Genomic DNA, 22,486 nt, shown 5'->3' with positions numbered 1-22,486 from the left:
CATAACTTGTAATCTAAAAAAAATATGTAGCAAATTATGTATGAAGGCAATATTTGTGTTGAGAATAGACAGACAGCTTCCCGGAAGTAGAGCAATATAATTGTAAATATTAGCAAAGGTTTTCTATTATATTGACAAGATAGTCGAGTAATCGCTCCAACAATGGAAATACATGTCTTCAAAGGTTGAAGGCAGGCGGGAGGAGGCGAAAGGGTTGGACCATTCTAGCTAATAAGGTCAGATACGCATGCCAACAACAGGCAGAACTCTGATATAAAGTAGTTTTGTTGTTGTTTAAATACCACGTGCGTTAGTTTATTCGTAACAATCGATCTCGAAACGTATATTTGATCAAATAAGCCTCACGTAGCAAATTCGCAATTATATTATTTTGATGACCAAATTCGACACTCATATTCAAAGTTCCTCACTTTCGCGGTCTTGTTTTCGTGGACAAAATTTGGGCGGAGTAAACCCTCTCGCTTCGCTTCTTCCTCTCTGATGTTAGCCGGTAACACCTAGCACTCCTAGGTGGATGCTACCATACCGCCGCATGTTTTAGATATTCTAAATATTTTTCACCGGTACCAACTCGTAAGTTAGGACTAGCAAAATGTCAGCAAGTGCGGTGTATGTGTTAGATCTTAAAGGCAAGGTAAGAGAAAAGTGATGAGCTCAGCTAGCTAAATAGCTAACGTTAGCTAGCTTAATCTAACATGGTTCACATTAAAATGTTTACTAATGCATCACAATTTGATGGCCAAGTTACAATATGTAGCTAGCTACTTTGCATTCTAAGACAAATATACAATAGTGAATTTGAGATGGCTAGCTTTTGATGTTGATACGGGACATTAATAATATGCATTGTAGCTAGTTACTTAGCTAGCATCTACCCCACCCAGCTAGACTGGTATTAGGATCAGATTGGGTTCAATGAATCACGTAATGTATTGTGGCCAAATTCTGCATGATTATGATAATGGTTCTGGTGGCCTTATGAACAGTATCACAAGCCTGACCATCCATGGACGTCATCATGATCACCAACATTTGCCCCCATCCTAAGGCCTGTTTGAGAATGAGAACACCCTTTATGTGAAGCCTCAAATGCTAAGTCCCCTTAGACCCATGTAGATGTTTGTGTTCCATATCAAAGACACTTGAAGATATGAAAACAGGATGCCAGTTCAGGATGTCATCATGAGGCACATACCATGTAGGATGGAGAGACAGCTAGAGAAGTAAGTTCCTGTTGATTTTGTTTCACCGCTCCAGGTTCTGGTTTGTCGTAACTACAGAGGAGATGTGGACATGTCAGAGATTGAGCACTTTATGCCCATCCTCATGGACAGAGAGGAGGAGGGCAATTTATCCCCTATCCTGGCCCACGGAGGGGTCCGCTTCATGTGGATCAAACACAACAATCTGTACCGTATCCTTACTGCCACTTACTCAACCTCTCACGTGGGATTAGAATGACTACTGCCTCAGTATTCCTTTTCCTTTCCAATATATGGTTCCCAATAGAAATGGGAAACGCCTCCATATTTTGCTCTGGGTAAAAGGGAGAGTGATGGTTGGTTTGACTGCTCAGGTCAAAGTACTACTTCTCTTGCTGAGAGTTCAATGGTTCACTTCTTGCAAATTCCACTTGTAGTTGTTCTCAAACTGGCCACCTTTTTTAAGGTAGATACAAGTCGACTTATGTTGAAAGCCCAACATCAACTTTTCACCTTAACACATGTTCCATCAGTTGTAGCAACGTCTAAGAAAAATGCCTGTGTCTCCTTGGTCTTCTCTTTCCTCTACAAAATTATCCAGGTGAGTTACAATTAGTATTTCTATAATGGTGTGTGGTGTGCAGTAGTCTTATTTTCCAATAACCCATAAGTATTACTGGTGGTTAACTGGTAAAAAAAAAAAAGTGTTGTATCTAGACTCAGCCTATTGTCTCTGCAGGTTTTCTCCGAGTATTTTAAAGAGTTGGAAGAGGAGAGTATCAGAGATAACTTTGTCATCATCTATGAGTTGATGGATGAGCTGATGGACTTTGGCTATCCTCAGACTACTGACAGCAAGATCCTTCAAGAGTGAGTATCCTACCTAGCCCTTATTCTGTCTACAAAACTCTCTCTGTACAAACCTATGTTTAGCTTCCATTAAACAGTTTAAAATTCCTCCAAGTTAAACATGATTTAATAATGTAGTAGTGACCTACAATACTGTGTCCAGCTTATCTTCCATTTCACCTAAACACCCAGTATGTCTGCAGACAGACAGTTCCTGTCATTGTTGTCCTGTCCTCTCACCAGGTCTGTCTCTGTTTGTTTGTAGGTACATCACCCAAGAGGGGCACAAGCTGGACACAGGGGGCCCGCGCCCTCCTGCCACCGTCACCAACGCTGTGTCCTGGAGGTCAGAGGGCATCAAGTACAGGAAGAATGAAGTCTTCCTGGATGTCATCGAGTCTGTTAATCTTCTGGTGCGGCGCCTTGTCACGTCGTGTTCTAAGTCTAACACTCGCCTCCCTCTAATACATTCTTGGCTTGCAATGTTTATTATTTCTCTATGACAAAATTATTCAGTGTTTTATTGAAGTACTATCAACCATTTTGAACGTAGACGCATTTCTGAAATTGTTGTAAACGGTTTGACACTTTTCCCCCTTTCTCTCCTCTGCAGGTCAGTGCGAACGGTAACGTGCTGCGCAGTGAGATCGTGGGCTCCATCAAGATGCGTGTGTTCTTGTCAGGGATGCCTGAGCTGCGACTGGGCCTCAATGATAAAGTTCTGTTTGAGAACACTGGCCGTGAGTTCCTCTGCACTGTGTGTCACTGGATTTGTTACAGTTCAGTTAAAATACAAATGCATGTCATATTTCAAAGCTGTTTCTGTCTGTATTCTCATCCCAAATTTTAGACACTAACTAAGCCTTTTGCTTAGAATTTCCCATCGGCATCATTGTATGATTTGCAAGGAAGTTGGAGTTGTGTGCTGTGCTGTGCGCACATATTTCAAGTTAGGATTCAGCTCTTACCTCTAATCTATTTAAATTCTTAACAGAGCTTGTATTTTTTTTGCAGAAAACTGTACTTGTACCAGGTACAATCCTCTCATGCCCTGACTCTCTCTGTCGCTGTGCTCACCACAGGAGGGAAGAGTAAATCAGTGGAGCTGGAGGACACGAAGTTCCACCAGTGTGTGCGTCTGTCTCGCTTTGAGAATGACCGTACCATCTCCTTCATTCCCCCCGATGGAGAGTTTGAGCTCATGTCCTACCGCCTCAACACACACGTGGGTATTGTATGAGAGAGAGGGAGGCCAGTTTCATTAGATGGGCTTGTCATAACGGGTCTTGTTTTTACAAAGATATGAAGTCTTCGACAAAGAAAATAAACATTGTCCATGAAGCTTCCCCATCGAAAGGGCTTCTTAGTCCAAGACTAGGTTTAATCTCTGTCCAGGGAACCGCCCCCTTTATGGGATGGGCCTCCAATTAGAAGTGTACAAGTTAAAGCTGGAATCGGTACTTGGTGAAACTGCCACGTCCGTTTTGCAATATTAAAGCAATTAAGAAGTTACTTCAAACAACTAACACTGTTTTTTTCCCCCTCGGGAATTGCACATCAGTGCACGAGCAGTAGAATAGCAGAGTATTTATTGCAATTTTTTTACTCTCCGTTTCATCAACTAAACAAAACCGATAACAAATGCGCTGGGGCAGACAGTGACCCTCTTTCACCTTATGCAGATTTCAGCTTTAAGGAATTGCTATTTTATTTATGCATATGAGATAATGGCATGCCATTTTGCGTGTGCAGGAAAGACGTGTCAATGCAGAAATGAACCCTTTCGTTGTATTGATGAGTTGTTGTTTTTTAAGCCTATGAAATGTGTTGTCCCCAGGTGAAGCCCCTGATCTGGATAGAGTCGGTGATAGAGAAACACTCCCACAGCAGGATCGAGTACATGATCAAGGTAAACACCAGCCCTGTAACGTTACCCAGCAGCTAACAGTATGCTCTAGTATCAAATCAATAGTTGACCACAAAGCTATCATAAATGCAAATAGCATGATCTTCAGAAATGCCATGTATTAGCCTCTCTTTTTGTGTCTAAGGCCAAGAGTCAGTTCAAGAGGCGCTCCACTGCCAACAACGTGGAGATCCACATTCCAGTTCCCACAGACGCTGACTCGCCCAAGTTCAAGACCACGGTGGGCAGTGTCAAGTGGATCCCAGAGAACAGTGAGGTTGTCTGGTCCATCAAGTCATTCCCGGTGAGCACAACAACACACTGGACTGCATGCTAGCGTAGAACATAGTTCTCAAAATGCGGTTATTTTGAGTGTCTGAACATCATCATAACCACAAAGACCTCATGTGTCACTTAACTGACCTGGATACATTTATGTAAAACAAAGTCCACATTATCCTAACTCTTGCTCTGTTTTGTCTTGTCCCAGGGGGGTAAAGAGTATCTGATGAGAGCCCACTTCGGTCTGCCAAGTGTGGAAGCAGAGGACAAGGAGGGGAAGCCCCCCATCAGTGTGAAGTTTGAGATCCCCTACTTCACTACCTCTGGCATCCAGGTGAGCATCCTCACTGCAGTACCTCTTCTATCCTCCAGGGGTCTCTTGTTGCTGTGACTGGGAATCATTCTAACACAGGATGGCGCTGTTGTAACACAGATGAGGTCTGGCTGCTCCTGCTGAGAACCTGAGGTGTGCTTGGTTTGCTGCTTCAAAGACTGGTGTCGTGTGTGCATGGTTCTGTTGTAGGTAGAACTGCTGTCGTTTTTAATACAGACCGTACAACAGACTGTCAGTCAACACAGGGACAACAACATCACTGTAGCGTTGGTCTGGCGGGTCTCTCTGTAACATATCTACACTACAGAGTTAAGGTGTCGTTGACAAGCTACACTCAGAAGGATGTACACACAGTCAAATAGTTCTGCACAGGTTCTGTATACCAGCATCTGGCAACTGCCAAAAAATAAACTGCTCCACACACTTTGTATTTAATTTAACTCGGCAAGTCAGTAAGGAACGCATTTTATTTACAAAGAGGGCTAACCCAGACGACGCTGGGCCAATTGTGCGCCGCCCTATGGGACTCCCCATCACGGCCGGTTGTGATACAGCCCGGGATCGGACCAGGGTCTGTAGTGACGCCTCTAGCACTGAGATGCAGTGCCTTAGACCGCTGCACCACTCGGGAGCACCAAAAAACTCACTGCTTTTAAGACAAACTTTGTTTTGCTCTGTTTTATTGAAATGTTTCTACCCATAATACTCAGACCGAATGCTCAATAGGTAGTAGATAGGCTGGTTAAGATGAGAACAATTAGGGGCAGAGTACTAGTGTTCAGGTCCTTATTTAAGTCGGGCAGTGTTCTGGATCAGTGTCAGGTTCTCCCTCTCAGCCCTCTGCTTCCAGATCTGACACCAGGGAAATGACATCAGAGCCCAGAGAATCAAAGGAAAGCCTTTTCGTTGGCTCAGTGCGGGGTTTGCTCGCCTCGGGTCTTTGTTTCCTGGTGAAAAACGAGCATGGCCAACTTATTATGGAGACGCACACCCTCACATCAGCACTAAAACAAACCGTTTGAGTCTCCATACAGGAATACAAAAGCTATGAAGTCAACACATTACACCATTGTAGGGGTTAAACGGGATCCTGGGACTGTCCCGGGAACACTCTTCACATTACCCCCCCAAAAAAAATAAAATGACAAGACCCGGGAAATAATTTTTTTCCTTAGTGGCATTGTTGCAATTCCACAAAATACATGACATGTATAGCAGCAGATTAGCAAAAAATAAAATAGCACATTATCCAAACAGGTTGTTGCATGGAAGCCTTGAGTCTAGGATATTTACTTCACACAAAGTAACCATAAATTCAAAGCACACGCTTAATTGACACTGCCGGACTGCACACGCGACCCGAATGCAGTTAGTAAACCCTACAGGAAACCCCTACAGTACAGCCTAGGAAAAAATGTGTGCCTCTTTGAGCTTTCGTTGTGACTTCCGACAGTCACACATTTGATAGGCCCCTATGCGCAATACACTACATCTGTCAGTCTTTTAAAAAATCAGAGGCCCGAGGGGAAATCCTCTCCTGTTATAGAGCCTAGGCTTTTCTTCAATTGCACTGAAACCCCAAATCCTTACTCCTGTCTCATGCGAAAAACCCTAACTTTATTCTATGATCCATAGGTTGCATTATCGAAGCCCTTTTTTTGCCTCTGCATGTCAAAATACATCTATAACATTTCCTCTGCTTTTCTCCTACTTTCTGCCCATCTGAGAGCTTCGGTAGAGAATGTGTGATCAACAAACGGTGTGAGACTATATATGGATGTTATTATTATTTATTTTTTGAACAGAGTTTGTCCCTGTTAAGGTATCTTTTTAAAACATTTCCTCTCTTCATCTCCCTGTTATTCATGAGCTGATCTGCTATCTGTATAATCATGAACTCCCATTTTGCCAAATGTAGGAGAGATTCTGTCATTCGTTGGATGTTATCTAGCAAACTTAGCAACTTTGTTCATTTGACTTTTGTTTGTATGATTCGACAACTCCATGCTCTCGGTGCGTCCTGAGTGCAGTCTTTGTTGAGATGACCCACTGCTGAAACGCACTGAATTTGAGGAACATGATAATGGCCTGTTTTGCAATTCACAGCAATGTCATTGGCGATCAAAGGTAGTTACTCAATCATTACTAAATATCAGTTTCATTTGCTCTGAAATCTTTACATAGTGGCGCTGACAAGCTGTCGCAACGTCCCTCTTATTTGGGGGGGAACCCTGGCATTTTCACCATATCTTGGTTTTAAACGCTTTAAATGGGCACTTTGTGGACTCCAGAAAGAATAGCTACTCCTTCTGCAAAACGAGTAAACAAAAAAATTCAGATTTTTTGCAGTATTTCCCAGGATTCTCGGGATGAATATGAATGATCTTTTGGATAATCTTAATCCCAATACCATTGTGCTGCAGCACTGTGTTTTTGAGCTGTACCCGCAGAAAATGTTCAGCATTAGTAACAATCTAGCTTAGATTTTCAAGTTTGCCTAGGGACATCTCCTCTAAACTGCCATGCATTTGGCTAAACACAAATTAAGGAACTCTGGGGATGCAGGGAACTGGTTATTAAAGTTGAGTTAAGAGTCAGTAAAGCAGGAGAAACTCAAGCCTGTTATCTACACCTCCTTTGTGTCGTATTGTAAATGTGCCATGCTAGCTCACAGTGGTGACATCAGGTCACATTGCTGGAAAGCCGCATTGGTGTCTGGTGGTTACCTCACCTTCCATAGCAGGTTTATGTGTGCGTTGGGCTGGTTTCCTTTCTTTTTGTACGAGCGTATGACATGTGTTCACAAGGCCTCTTGTCTTGCCAGTAGAGCCACAGGATATGTTATCTGGTCTCTATCTCAATTTACCCTCTATGCAAATTCCCTATCAAACTGTTTTAATAAATTAGACAATCTGCCCGATTTATATTTCTTTACCCAAATGTTAGAGCCAAACATGCTCTGCTAAATTAGAGCTTTTCTCCGTTTTTGGTGTTCCTCCCATATCAATATTCTGCAGTGGCGTCCCACACAGAATTGAAAGGCAGAGTATTAAATTACACTTGGCTTGAAATTCTCTGGAAATGAGGACGTTTTGGCAATAATGGAAAATTATGGATTTCGTAATCCAATGGCGCGACTGAGAGACATTCAGTGTCTTCCTGTTGTAGTGTTCTACCAGAGAATGTTCTCCGAAAGGTTTCATCATCACTACAAGATGCACTCGTAACAGCCACACTTATTTAACCCTAGTGGGGGCACCTTGAGGAAAGTGTTGCTTGTAAACCGAAGCCCCTCAAAATAACTCACTCAACCAGAGATCAATGGAGCCTTCATCAGAGATGCTACTTTTAGCTACTAGAAGCTACTATTTAGGGGTTTTGATGGGGAGCTATTTTGTGGCCCTGGCTGACCCCAAGGTTGCTACGCTGGTGTTCCAGGGCCTCTTGAACTGTGTAGAGCCCCTGTGGCCACTCCAACGGAGCCCACCGCACGCCACCGAGGATCTCTGCTAGCATTGAGGGAACATTAATGCAGCCTGGGCTTATTACAGGGAGTACGCCACTTACTGCTCAGTGTGTGTGTGTGTGTGTGTGTGTGTGTGTCTGTGGGTGCGTGCCTCTGCATATGCCTGGCTGCATGTGTGACCATGTGTTTGCACACTCACGCTCTCCACGCTACCCGGTCTCTTGCACACGACACACAGCACCAAGGGGGGGGGGACACCACATCATCAACTCCTTGATTAGACAGCGTGGTATATCAAAGTGGTGTTTTACCCCACCGCCAACCAGCCAGGCCTACAGGCAGATGTGCATTAAGCCCCCCAGCCATATCCCATCTGAGGTAGAAAAGGGAAGTTTACCACCAGAGCGGTTTGGGCTGCTCCAGAGGCATAGGCTGCTTGGTTTCTTTATAGCCTGCTGATGGTAGGGGGGGAAGCCACATCAGGGCTCATCTGTCCCCCTCCAGGGGATAATTACAGCCAGGTTCCCCCTCCCCTCAGACACAGTGGCGTGGCCCGCCAGCCCCTCAGAGGGATGTACTCCATATAGGCCTAGTCAACCACCAGAACAGAACGCTTGGCCAACTGCAAAATACTGATGTACTACATTATTTACAGTAAATATATCATAGTCTGTATCATGTACTGAATTATTATTTTTTTTAACTGGTACTGTGTATGAAGATGATAACTGTATTTGGCACAGGCATCATCACAGAAGTTTCCGGTGTGGTATCAATTTCACATGCGATTTGATGATAGTGCCTCTGCTGTAATTTTTGTAAGCACATGATCATTTGATCTTCCTTTAATGTAAATAAACTGTTCTTTCTGTTATAAACAGAAATTATCAGACGTCTATCAGTAGTTAGTAGAACTGTCCCGTGGGCCTAGTTATTTCAAAAGAGAACTTCACAAACAAGTTGCAAGTTGTTTGTTGGACCTTGGTTGACGGATTCATTGCCTAGTTCCGCTTGAACGTTCATTGAAGCTCTGACCTCATGCTGATCAAATCAAATGGCTGTTGAAAAGGTAAATTGTCTACCAGACTGCCTGGAGAAACCTCTTGTTCTACACAACTACTGTCTGGTATTCACATTCTCTAACGTCTCAGAGAAATCCTCAACACTGAGGACACATTCATCCCCAAGATAAATCTGCTCTATTTCAAGAGAGTGTCCTTAAAATATAGCATTCTTAGCTTGGTCCGGCTGTGCCCCAAACTTTGGAACGAATGTGTGCGAATGTTTGTGCCTGCTTTGGCCTTACAGTAGTTTAGAACAACAAACATCTAAATTGGTAAGGCACCAGACTACTTGGACACACAGCAGTAGGCTACACCTCGATTTAGCTGCGTTCATTACAGCATCACGTCGGCCAACCTTGTTACGGTCTGTGACTAACTGGTAGTATAGGAATAAGAAGCTACCAATTTCACCCCCGGCTGTGTAGAGTTGTAGACAGGTCAACTAATGTTGGAGACTTCGGGACGAGAAAAATCCTCTGTCCTTGTTTCACCCCGTGGCTACTATTCCTGCATCTCTTTTGATCAAGGCTATTTCTCACTATGACTTGGTCTTGTTGGCAAAACCATAGAAACGATGAAATATTGAATTGGCTCAGTTAGCATATCACTTTTAGGCAAGGATAGGAGACTTAGGAGGTTCAGCATGATTCTGGCTGATAAAAGTATGGATGTATAAATGTAGGCCAGATGTAATGGATGTGTTGGACAAAAACATAATTTATCATCTTTAGTCATTATATATGAGAAGATCGCATAGTTGAGGGTTGCTAGGGAATGTCAACATAACCGCCAGGTTGTTCTGATGGTCCTTGTTGGCTTGCATTGACCTGCTAGCACCCCTGTTCTGCCAATGACAGCCACTAGACCTAACTAGTGTTAGCCTTGACCTGCCAGCACTGAGATTCTCCTGTTCTCACAATGTCTAGACTGCAGACACACACACACACACACACACACACACACAGCTCTGAGACCGTTCAGACAGTCCTCCTCCTATATGCATATAGACATATTCATTCTGCATTGTGTATTGGCCGTGTAGGATCCGCCTCAAACACCCTTTTTAGATTTTAAATCACACTTGAAAAATAGGCGTTGTGCGCCTAAATGGGAGGCGATTTGTACAGCGCACAGTCGTAATACAGCGCTAGTCTGATATGGATCAGGTCAGCAGACCGATTTACCTCTGTGGAGTAAATGATGTGTTTGTATCCAACTCGGTTGCCTTTGCACCAGCATGCGGGATTGTAGCCTTTTTTTGTTGTTGTTGAGGAACACAACAACCCTCTCTGTCAAGCTGTTTGTTTCCTGTTATGAGAAGAACCACCTTGTGTGTCTTGGAGGCCGGTTGTGTCCTGGTACCGGCAGTGTTCACACCTTTTCTGAGAGGAAGATGAAGGATCTGTTTTGGGTGGCCGACTGCATGCCTGTTGCATCTTCATCAGGACCCCCAGACAGACGGCCCACACCCAGAGGTGTTTGTTGAGGAGCCTGTTAGGGCCGGTGTCCTGTTGAAGCATGGGTTTCTTCATTACGGCCCAGTTATGATTCATGGTACCCTTGTTGTAAAAGTGTTTCACTCCCTAAAGCAAAAACTATCACCTTTCCCATATGGTGTTGATAAAAAGCTCAGTATTTATGTGAAGAGAGCTGGGCTGCGGTGCGGTGTGCTGTGGCCATTTACACATGGTCAAGTCTGTCTGTCAGTGTAATTCTCTGGGCGGTTATTGCAAGTGTTTTATCCTGGAGAAGATTTAAGGCTTAATCCCCCACTCTCTTGTTCTGTTAGGATCTCTGAATGCCTTAAGGTTCTCCTCATTTCAACGAAAGCCCAGCCATGAAACAATAGTGAACTGTTTTACGATGGGGTAATATGCAGCTCAATCCACTGATAAGCTCACCACAGAGATAAGCATGTTAATTTATGCTGTTTGTTTTATAGGCCTCAGTATAAATAATGAGATTTTAATGACAATAGTAGTTAACTCCCTGTCATGCGTTCTGCTTACTATCAAAGTGTTCTCATGTGACATGGCTCAATTTGGTAAATTCAGTTATGTAATATTATGCAATATGTGTGCCCTTGGTGGGTCTTGTTCAATAGGTTGTAGTTTCACAAGAAGGGCAAGTGAAGAATTTATGACATTTCACATAGGATTGGGAAGTGCCAGTTCCCTAATTTTGTATTAATATCTAAAAGTTTCTTAACCACCAGCTCGTTTCTCTCTTGAATGTGAGAGAAGTTCCCATCATCTACAGACATTGGCTTTGTTTGCAGGGCATGTATGACCTTATGGGTGGAACTTGGCATTGTTAAAGTTTAGTATTTTGGTGAATTTGGTGAATATAAAAATAATCTTCCTTGTAAAAACAACACAGTATCATGTATAGTTAACCCTATTTTGTTATATTCAATGTACTTTACTTGACCGGTTTTCCAAACAGGCTCAGAATGACATGAAATGCATGTCAAAACATTAGGAACACCTTCCTAATATTGAGCTGCACCCCCTTTTACCTTCAGAGCAGCCTCAATTTGTCAGGGTATGCTGCAAGGTGTTGAAAGTGTTCCACAGGCATGCTGGCCCATGTTGACTCCAATGCTTCCCACAGTTGTGTCAAGATGGCTGGATGTCCTTTGGGTGGTGGACCATCCTTGATACACACGGGAAACTGTTGAGAGTGAAAAACCCAGCAGCGTTGCAGTTCTTGACACAAGCCGGTGCGACTGGCACCTACTACCGTACTCCGTTCAAAGACACTTAGATATTTTGTTTTGCCCATTCACCCTCTGAATGGCACATACACACACACACACACACACACACAATCCATGTCTCAAGGCGTAAGCATCCGATTTGAAGTGGATTTAACAAGTGACATCAATAAGGGATTATAACTTTCACCTGGTCAGTCTGTCATGGAAAGAGCAGGTGTTCCTAATGTTTTGTCCACTCAGTGTTTGTATTCTATAGAATTTGACTGCTTCCTCCCTTTAGTCACTGTTTGTGCTAGGTGTGACGGTGGACAGGTTTTGTGATGTTTGCTCACTCTTGTTTTTAGGTGCGCTACCTGAAGATCATTGAGAAGAGTGGCTACCAGGCTCTGCCATGGGTTCGATACATCACACAGAACGGAGGTAAGGCTAAAACTAGACATTCACACCCTTCAAAACCAAACCTCCCAATGAAGACTGATCCTCAACCCACCACACTGTAATAATGATCTCTCGTTGTCCCAGCCACCAAACATCTGCATATGAAACGCACTGTCATCTGCCATCAATCCGATGTGTTGAACTATGCATGTCTGAACTGCCACGTGTCTCTGCTCGTCTGCTTCTGGGTGGGCCCCCCACGTTGCTCTGTTGCCCCTCACATAAATGTTTGGGCTTTTACTGGTTTAAATAGTTTTAGTAATTGCAGCACTGAATGTTGCTTCAGGGACCGTTTTGCCCTGCCTAGGAATAAGTCTAGGGGACACTGCTACCAAGTGGTCTGTAACTTCCTTCACTGGATTTTCCCCTGCTTCATGCAGTGCTGTGTGGTTCTATGATCTCCCCTCTGCTGTGTGCCATGTTGTAAGGCTCTACAGTACAGTCTGCAGTCCGTCTCCCTCCAGGCCTCTCTCCCTGATCAGGTTATCTGTGCAGGTGGTCTGAGACGGGGGCCCCTCCCCTCCCGACTCTAATTGGCAGGAAGGGAGCATCCAGGAAATAGCGTTGTTCTTGGCGGCCGCTGGCCAGCTGTCGTACTGTACTACACCCCAACTAATGGCTGTCTTACTTATACACCGGCCCCCGCAGAGCCAACCAACATATTCATTACCTCCGATATCAACCAGAGGAAGGCATTCGCCGACAGTTTGTTTTGATACTTTGTCAATCGGGGGGTTGAATCTTTTGTTCCGAGCAGTCTTTGGTGTCTGCGCCGTGCAAGGCCAGACTCCAGGTCCTGGTTTTGTTGTTGTCTGCCTGTGTGGCTTGAAGATACAGTAGAAGTCTAGCTTAGCTCAAATCGGAATCGCTGATCCTGATGGAATTCATGTCAATATTTTCACTACAATAAAAGTAGATTCAACGGACAAGAAACAATATCTCCAGTGATCCAGTCTCACCCGACGGTATCATGATATTTGACAATATGAGTCCCAGCAATTCTACGGCTCCATTTTGTCTCAATCCCCTCTGACATAGATGAGTTCCACCTCCATTGTCTCCGAGGAGAGCGAAAGCCAACACATGCTGAAGCGGTTATGAATGATGCTGCAACGCTGACATTGATACTATCTTTTGAAAAAGAGTGAAAAAAGGGAAGAAAACCAGGAGGGGGGGAGAGCGCTGAGGTCCCAGAGTACTGAGAGAACCTGCTAGTGTAGCTAGAGGGGAGGGCGGGCCGGTGGAGAGGCTTTTGCCAAACGATGGTGACCTATCCCGTTTGGGGTTAGCGGATGACGAATGTAGGCAGCCCACAGGGACTCCATGAGCACGCCCTTGCTCTTAAATGTTTATCTTACCTTTTGTCTCGGGGTTATTGCCAGTGTATTTAGCCAAGGAATGGTTTAGGAATGCACATGTGAGTAGGGGAATTCAGGACTGCTGAAACTGAAAGCATACTTTTTCCATCGCCCCTCTCACAATGTTTCTGATAGGATCTAATTAAACAGGGACCTGTGGGTCTGTTGAATTACTTGTCTTGAGTATGGGTGATAGATATCATACTGGGGAGGTTAGACCTTAACGTGGGTGGATCGCCGAACACTTACAGTAGATGTACTGTATATAGACTGAGTTCATTAGTTGACACAGATCTAAAAAATGTAAGAACGCTGCCATCATACTGCACTGTTGTATCTCGCCAAAAGGGAAGGTGTAGATCCTCATTTCCATACATCTGTATTTGTTATGTTCATGTGTGTGGTGTGTTCCGCTTAGGGTTAAACAAATACTACGCCTTTTTGTTTATTTGAGTTAATGCCCCTAAACTTTAATTTAAAAAAAAATCCAACTTCATTATCACTCATCAACCCTGTAATTAAACAGATTTAAGTTGACATGTTATGGAAGCTGTCAGGGCAATTAAACAACACGGATCACACCGGTGCAATTACAAACTAGGTGTGAAGACAAGATATCTCATGTACGCTACCTCATGTGCTCAGCCCACTGCCAAGTTTTACTTCCACGTTCACCCCCAACGCCCCAACTGACTAGCCCACGCCACCTGAATTGACTGCTTGCATCATCCTGATGAGCTCTGGGTTCTGGTGGCCAAACTGGTCACCAGTTTCCAGACGGATTCCTTGCCAGGGCCCACCGCAGACTTCCACCGCACCACCATTTTGTGTCTTTTTTTCCCCTCCTATGTAATTTTGTTGATCAAAAGAGCTGCAACGTTAGCAGAAAGATGTCCCGAGCCGTAACTGACGATTCAATCTTCATGAGATTGATTTCATCAAAAGAGCTGAAATGTAATTGGGCATCCTTAATATTAAGCGTGGTAGCCCTGTGTGGTTTTATTAACCTCATCTATTAACGTTTACACCTTCAAAGGGGAAGGTCAATAATAATCATTCTATGTCTAGGTGACATCTCACGGTGACATCTCACTCTCACTCAAACAATGAAAGACAAATTACTTCAAATTCCACGTTTCATATCACTTTTGAAGAGGACCAGTGTTCTTTTATGGGGAAGCGATACACGACACCATACAGCTCTAGAAATAAAGCACTGGCCCTAACCCAACTAGAGGCCTTGATGCCTTTGGCAGCCTGACAGTTTCTTCAGGCTGAATGAAAAGCCTTGTCCTATTTGCAGAGCGCCCTTGGGGCCTTGATGTGGCTGGAGGTCCTGATTGGCATATTGGTGGCGGTGAGGTCACGGACTGGGCTGTCGTTGAAGACTGGTGGAAAGTGTAGGAGCGGTGTGACAGGGTAATGCCACCCCCAAGGACCTGTGGCTTTACCCCTGCACCGACAAGCACTTTGTTGTGGACCACGGAGAGCCAATGGCACCTCATCTGCGTGTCCCTGTGTGTGACTGTGCCACGGCCAGGAGCCTGAGTCAGCAAAGCCACGCGTTGGCTCCGTCTCTGTGTGTGCGCGCGTGCATTTCTGGGGAGAGGGGCGCATGGGACCAAATTAGAGACCTCCCATGAGCGTGTAGTGAAGGTCTGTAAACACAGCCTATCAATTACCACAGACAAAGTAGTCCTGAAGACTTAAGCTGCCTTATTCTACCCCTTTAATGTTCTCCTCACTCAAAAGCCATATAGGAAACCAGCATGTGTTTGATGGTTAAGAGGACAGTCATTTTCAAGAAGGCTTGGGGGGGGGAAATAAGCCACCAGACCCATTGTCTAGCCCATGGCATGTGCACGCTACAATTAGAAATAGGTCTCCAGGCGAGTCGGGGTAATTTAGACTGATGTGTAGACTGGATTCAAGAGTTCAAGTCTCATATTTTGTAAGAAATGTCATATTGCAGAGAAGTGGTATTTAGAAGTTTTATTAGGTCTGTTAAAGTTGTTTTGAAGGGGTCAAAAGTATTTTAGTTTTATTCACATGAAAACATTCTGTCAAACTAACAATATGAAGAGCCACATTTAGAAAGCGAACCGTTGCGTTTTACTAGAAGTAAACATGTTATGATATTTAAAGCGTGTGTGTGTGTGTGTGTGTGTGTGGCAGGCACATGTGGGTGTCTGTGTTAGACACTTCATAACTACCAAATTTGGCACGTCATTGGCACGTCATTTCTCGAACCGTCACGTTAAAGGATTTACAAATGTCAGTAGTGCGTTCCAAACCCACGTCACGTAACAATACTATTGGGCTCAGTTCACCATTGTTCCAAGTGCCTCTGGTTCCCCCTAGCAACCACAACAACACTGCTCCACCATAGGCTTTGCACTTAATTGCTCTTAAAGCAGATATGATTTAAGGCAAATGAAAACCAGATACGCTGGGCTTGTGGGGCAAGCGGTTTCATCACTCCATGTCTAACGTTCCACACACCACACTGTTTCCATAACAAACTGTGTTTTTTTTTCTTTTTTCTTATTGTTATCATTACAGAAATTGAGGCTGTGTTCTTTAGGCTAGAGTGTGATTTTGGAGAGGTTTCCACGAACAGACGGTACTGATCTTGTTAAATCCGGCCCATGCTGCGTGCATGCCCTCGTCGCAAAAGTGAAGTCCGCACAGTCCACACACACGCACACATACTGTACATTCACACACACACAACAGATTGTGTACTTGTTTATGTGTGTGAGGGAGTGCGGATGTCATGCTCACCTCTACTCAAAACTCAGATTCCTGAACAGATAAGCAGTCAGAACTTGGCTTGAGCGAAGAAACCAAACTCCACACAGCTGTGTGCTTCCCATTTGTAAATGTATGTGCATTTAAGATGTTTATTTACGAGTCATGCTGCCAAGCATAGCACCAGAGGAACTTAACATCTCCTTACAAACACACAGTCTTTGGTCTGAGGGAACTAAAATAAGGAAACTTATCCTCGAGCTGGTTCTGCTGGTTTTAACAAGAGTTTTCTCTACTTATTGTCTTTCTTCTGTTAGTTTTATAATGGGTGGAGACAACTCCCACAAGACGAATCACATTTTATTTAGATTGGCTCTTGGAGTAATATTAAAACGTTAATGAATTATGTGTGTTTTGAGGTCAAGATGGAAGGGTTAGGAAAGGACTTCTCTGTAAGCATTCGCTTAGCTTTTATGGCCAAACCGATGTTTCTAGATCCGTCAATATTCATGTATGACTGTCAGCGAAATGGAGTTTGCGAATTGTTTGATAATTGTACTTTTTTTTTCTCTCCAGATTACCAGCTCCGAACCCAATAGAAGCTGTAGCAGAGGAAGGACCGACCCATATATTTCCAAGATGTATAATTACCTATAGTCCTATGTCATGGACCATTGTTGTCAACTGTCTTGTTATTTTTGTTTTCATTTCCATCTTAAAGTTTGGTTCGAATTTAAGTGCCAAAACACAAAAATGATACTCCTCTGAAAATTCTGCATCTAGGCTTTTATTTGGTTACAGTTGTATTCCAAAAGCAGTGAAATGTATAATTTTTCTAGAGTTACTCAAAGGTAGGTCAGTAAATAATAAATACAGTTATTGATACTATACTTCCCTGTGGTCCAGGGTTCTAAGCTGCTGTCTCCAGATCACATATACCCCTGCAACATGGGTTTGAATCTGTACCACTGCTATTTTCTCTCTCTTCTGTCCTTCTATCTATCCTGCCCACTACAAACTGAAATAAGTGAGTGGGACTGACACTCCTTTTAAAGAAAAAAGGTACTTCCCCTTTTTCCATCTAAATTACATGCTTGAGATTTTGTTTCATAGGTCAATTTCAGGTGTTAAGTTGTGTGACCAACAAAACAGTACAGTGTTATAAGAAGTTCATGTGAATTGACAAACAGCTTTCTTCATTTCTCTGTTCCATTTACTTGGTGATAGCCTGACTCAAGGCTGAAAAAGCTCTTCAATATATATTGTCTGTGTGGCTGTTATGAGATGGGGTGCATTGGTACATTCATGCAGGTCAAAGTGAGCACTTAAAATAGACAAATTGTAATAAAATATGTGCCACATTAGTTTTTATGTTTGTGTCAGCACTCCAAAGTTGCAGTACCTTTATGCCACCATTAACCCTCTTAAGAATAAAACCCTGAATGCTTATTAAGGATGTATTATTTTCTAATTATCTGTTTATTCATTTAAAAAAAAAAAAAAATCATTTGACTTTTTGGTCTTTAATTTGTTTTTGGGTTTCTTATCCTCACATTGGTCAGTGGAATTAACATGACTGTTGTGACTAAAAAAAAAGTTGAACAAAGTTCTCATTTACAACCTGGCCAAGATAAAGCAAAGCAGTTCGACATATAAACAACAACACAGAGTTACACATAAACGTACAGGCAATAACACAATAGAAAAATCCATGTACAGTGTGTGCAAATGTAGAAGAGTAGGGAGGTAAGGCGATAAATAGGTGTTGGAGGCCAAATAATTATAATTTAACAATAACACTGGAGTGATAGATGATGATGTAAGGATTGTGCCTTTTAAACAGCTTGGAAAATTCCAGAAAATGATGTCATGGCTTTAGAAGCTTCTGATAGGCTAATTGACATCATTTGAGTCAATTGGAGGTGTACCTGTGGATGTATTTCAAGGCCTACCTTCAAACTCAGTGCCTCTGCTTGACATCATGGGAAAATCAAAATAAATAAGCGAAGACCTCAGAAAAAAAATTGTAGACCTCTTCAATTCTGGTTCATACTTGGGATCAATTTCCAAACACCTGAAGGTACCACGTTCATCTGTACAAAAAATAGTACGCAAGTATAAACACCATGGGACCACGCAGCCGTCATATCGCTCAGGAAGGAGAAGCGTTCTATCTCTTAGAGAGTAATGTATTTTGGTGCAAAAAGTCCAAATCAATCCCAGAACAACAGCAAAGGACCTTGTGAAGATGCTGGAGGAAACGGGTACAAAAGTATATCCAAAGTAAAACAAGTCCTATATCAACGTAACCTGAAAGGCCGCTCAGCAAGGAAGAAGCCACTGCTCCAAAACCGCCATAAAAAGCCAAACTACGGTTTGCAACTGCACATGGGGACAAAGATCATACTTTTTGGAGAAATGTCCTCTGGTCTGATGAATCAAAAATAGAACTGTTTGGCCATAATGAGCATTGTTATGTTTGGAGGAATAAAGGGGAGGCTTGCAAGCCGAAGAACACCATCCCAACCGTGAAGCACGGGGGTGGCAGCATCATGTTGTGGGGGTGCTTTGCTGCAGGAGGGACTGCTGCACTTCACAAAATAGATGGCACCATGAGGTAGGAAAATTATGTGGATATATTGAAGCAACATCTCATGGCATCAGTCAGGAAGTTTGGTCACAAATGGACAATGACCCCAAGCATTCTTCCAGAGTTGTGGCAAAATGGCTTAAGGACAACAAAGTCAAGGTATTGGAGTGGCCATCACAAAGCCTTGACCTCAATCTTATAGAACATTTGTGGACAGAACTGAAAAAGCGTGTGCGAGCATGGAGGCCTACAAACCTGACTCCGTTACACCAGCTCTTGTCAGGAGGAATGGGCCAAAATTCACCCAATTTATTGTGGGAAGGTTGTGGAAGGCTTCCCAAAATGTTTGACCCAAGTTAAGCAATTTAAAGGCAATGCTACCAAATACTAATAGAGTGTAAGTAAACCTCTGACCCACTAGGAATGTGATGAAAGAAATACAATCTGAAATAAATCATTCTCTCTACTACTATTCTGACATTTCACATTCTTAAAATAAAGTGGTGATCCTAACTGACCTAAGACAGGGGAATTTTTTAATAGGATGAAATGTCAGGAGTTGTGAAAAACTGAGTTTAAATGTATTTGGCTATGGTGTATGTAAACGTCCGACTACAACTGTAGATGATCTGGAGCCAGTGTGTTTGGCGACTATTTCTGAAATGTTATCGCTCAGTCATGTGGCTGTGGCTGGTTTATATAAAGCAGGCAGAGAAGCGTTCAGTAACTGTTCGATTGAAATATGACTGACGGAAGTGACTTTGAAAGTGGTGTGGGTAGGACTGGCGGTCCCAAAATTTCGTCGGTCGGTGATTGTCAAGCAAATAACTGCCAGTCTCACGGTAATTGACCGTTAATTAACATAAACACATTTAGCATCTCCTGGCTTCTACACATAGCCTACAAGCCACTGATACAGACATTTTGAAACATCTACATTTAAAAAATTATATATATATATTAAATCCATGTAATATAGCCCACTCTTTCACAATAAATCCATGATTTCTTTTAGACAGGTCTTAAGAAACATGATATGAAGAAAATGTAGTCTTACGAACAGAATAGCATACTCTGAGTTGTCCTTATGTTAGGTCCTCATCTGGCTATGCCATATGGCTGTGGGCTACACTAGTTCATTTAGCAGACAAGATTTGCTTAGAATTCCGTGTCATTATTTTATAGTATGAAGAATGCAATTGTACAATGCTGACTAAAATAGGATATTTTCTCTAAACGATTTGAGTCCGTGCGCAAACGCGGCTATTTCAGGTTGAGCGGTTGACAAAGAAATAGGTACACCTATATGCTACATTTAGAGATATTAGTGTGACTTTAGTTGTTCTACAAACATTTGGCTAATTTCCCGATGGAATCCCCTTTGTGTGGACGTAATGGCACATAAAGAAGTCCATGGCGTCTGCGGCCCTTGGGCTAAATATAGTAATGGTAATTCCTTTCTGCGTGCTCCGAAGCACCTCTCACAGAACAGCGCAAACTGTCTCTAACCAGAATAGAAAGAGGAGTGGGAGGCCCCCAGTGCACAACTGAGCAAGAGGACAAGTACATTAGAGTGTCTAGTTTGAGAAACAGACGCCTCACAAGTCCTCAACTGGCAGGTTCATTTAAATAGTACCCGCAAAACACCAGATCCCCATCGCTGGACAATTGAGGAGTGGAAAAACTTTTCCTGGAACATGACAACGAGTTCAGTTTACGTGATTGGCCTGCGCAGTCCCCAGATCTCAACCCAATAGAGCATCTTAAGGATGGAATGGGCTGTTCACTGCATGCATGTACCACCGTCCAATCTGCAACAACAGTGTGATGCCATCGTATCAGCATGGACCAACATCCCTATGGAAGGTTTCCGACGCTTTGTAGAATGCCCCAATGAATTCAGGCTGTTCTGTAGGCAAAGGGGGGTCCAACCCGGTACTAGATGGGTGTGCCTAATAAATATAAACTGGCCAGTGAGTGTATAGTGCTAGCAGATCTTTTAGATGACTCGTACGAGTTAATATCAGTGGTAACAGTTGACTGCATGGATGTTTCAGTAAGTTCTCAGAAGCTAGGCCAAAAGCTGTAAACCTTGAATTTTGCCCAAAATATCCCACTCGGATACACTTTCCCCCTCACAGTTTTGTCATCTTGGTCTTGTTTGCTGTAAACTGTTTACGTTCAAGTCAAAGGACAACAGTCCTAGTGGGTGTGTGTTTGGATTTGAGGTTTGTCTGTGTTTCTTGTCCGTTCCTTTTTAATCACAACAAAGTTGGCATGAGGCCAGACCATTTGGATACAGATATATGCTGAAAATGTATCTAAAAGTTGTATGTTTTTTTCAGTTCACAGCCAAATGATCTTTCAAAATGAAATGAAATAAAATAGTTTTGTTGGACATATGAAAGTCAGAACTTCATCATCCAACCAAGCCATAGCTTACTTTTGAATTCTATGACACCAGGGACCCTTCAAATTAGGAATTATATTTACCCTTATAATTAGGAAAAGCTTTCAAGTGATACTGCTTTTAGCAGAGGTATTGACTTGCCTGTATTGTTATCCGTATCTTTAAAATCAAGCATAAAGAAAGTAGTTTATCAAAAACAGCTTGATTATTTCCTCTGTATTAATAAACTACTGCAGCATGTTTAGGCCACATTTGAATACTTTGAAAATGCATCAATTCCACCACCCTTTGTTGAAGTAATCACTTGACATGACCGTCTGTGAAAGCTACTCTATGTTCTATGTAGTGGCACCCCTGCTTACACCTATCCAAGGAATGATGCATTTTCAAAAAGCATAAAACTATTTGAACAGGTCTTCGATATCTTCCACCGCAGACAATTTGTGTTACTCAACTTTCTTTCCCTCAGAGGTGTGATGTAAGTCAGTCCAGATGCTGTGTTGCGTGCATGCCTCACATGCTCTCGTCCAGATCAGAATGGAATATCTCCCTGCAGACCACCGGTTGAGAATAGCATGCATGCAGACCTGTGAGGCTCTCTCTCTCTAAAACAAATCTATCTGCTATTTACACAACATACGTCTGTGTGTCTTCTCCCCCTTTACACTCTTACGATGTAACAACAAAACACAGCAACATGGTCTATAAACCAAACGCTGCCAGTCGATGTATTGCTGTGTATCAAGGATGAAACTAAGGATAGCCTGCAAACAAGGGGTCTGACTGGCGTGCACATGGACCAGGAAGTGACAGGCTGTTTTCTCTGTGAGTGTGTACACACACACACACAGTGTGTCTGAAGCTGTCCATATGTGTTGAGAGTTGAATAGGAGGAAGATGACCGCCGGGTGGCTTCCCTGGACAGGGCCAGCCAGTCTGTGCCCTTGAAGCTTATTTTAGACCTGTTGAGGGGAGGTCTGTGACTGTGTGAATGCTGCAGCTCCGGCCTGGGCCTGTGTGAGGTCACGTCCTGAATCACAGAGTGCAGCGTTTGGGAAAGAAGCCCTGGAATGTGGAGGAGGAAGTGATTCAAAGT

At 43.1% G+C, this 22,486-nt stretch overlaps 1 protein-coding gene across 1 annotated transcript; it reads left to right on the top strand.

The window, feature by feature from the left end:
* Positions 1-452: 452 nt before the first annotated feature.
* LOC139409110 (AP-1 complex subunit mu-1) lies at positions 453-18,227 on the top strand. The gene is made up of 12 exons (XM_071153830.1): positions 453-655; positions 1,279-1,435; positions 1,757-1,824; positions 1,963-2,093; positions 2,338-2,485; positions 2,686-2,812; positions 3,155-3,297; positions 3,910-3,981; positions 4,124-4,282; positions 4,469-4,594; positions 12,188-12,263; positions 16,967-18,227. The coding sequence occupies exons 1-12, from the start codon at positions 614-616 to the stop codon at positions 16,987-16,989; spliced, it is 1,272 nt and encodes a 423-aa protein (XP_071009931.1). The 5' UTR covers positions 453-613; the 3' UTR covers positions 16,990-18,227.
* The last annotated feature ends 4,259 nt before the right edge of the window (positions 18,228-22,486 follow it).

The sequence above is a fragment of the Oncorhynchus clarkii genome, chromosome 5 (genome assembly GCF_045791955.1).
Source record: "Oncorhynchus clarkii lewisi isolate Uvic-CL-2024 chromosome 5, UVic_Ocla_1.0, whole genome shotgun sequence".
Classification (NCBI taxonomy): domain Eukaryota; kingdom Metazoa; phylum Chordata; class Actinopteri; order Salmoniformes; family Salmonidae; genus Oncorhynchus; species Oncorhynchus clarkii.
Note: the sequence above shows the minus strand (reverse complement) of the source record. Positions and strands in the feature narration are given on the sequence as shown.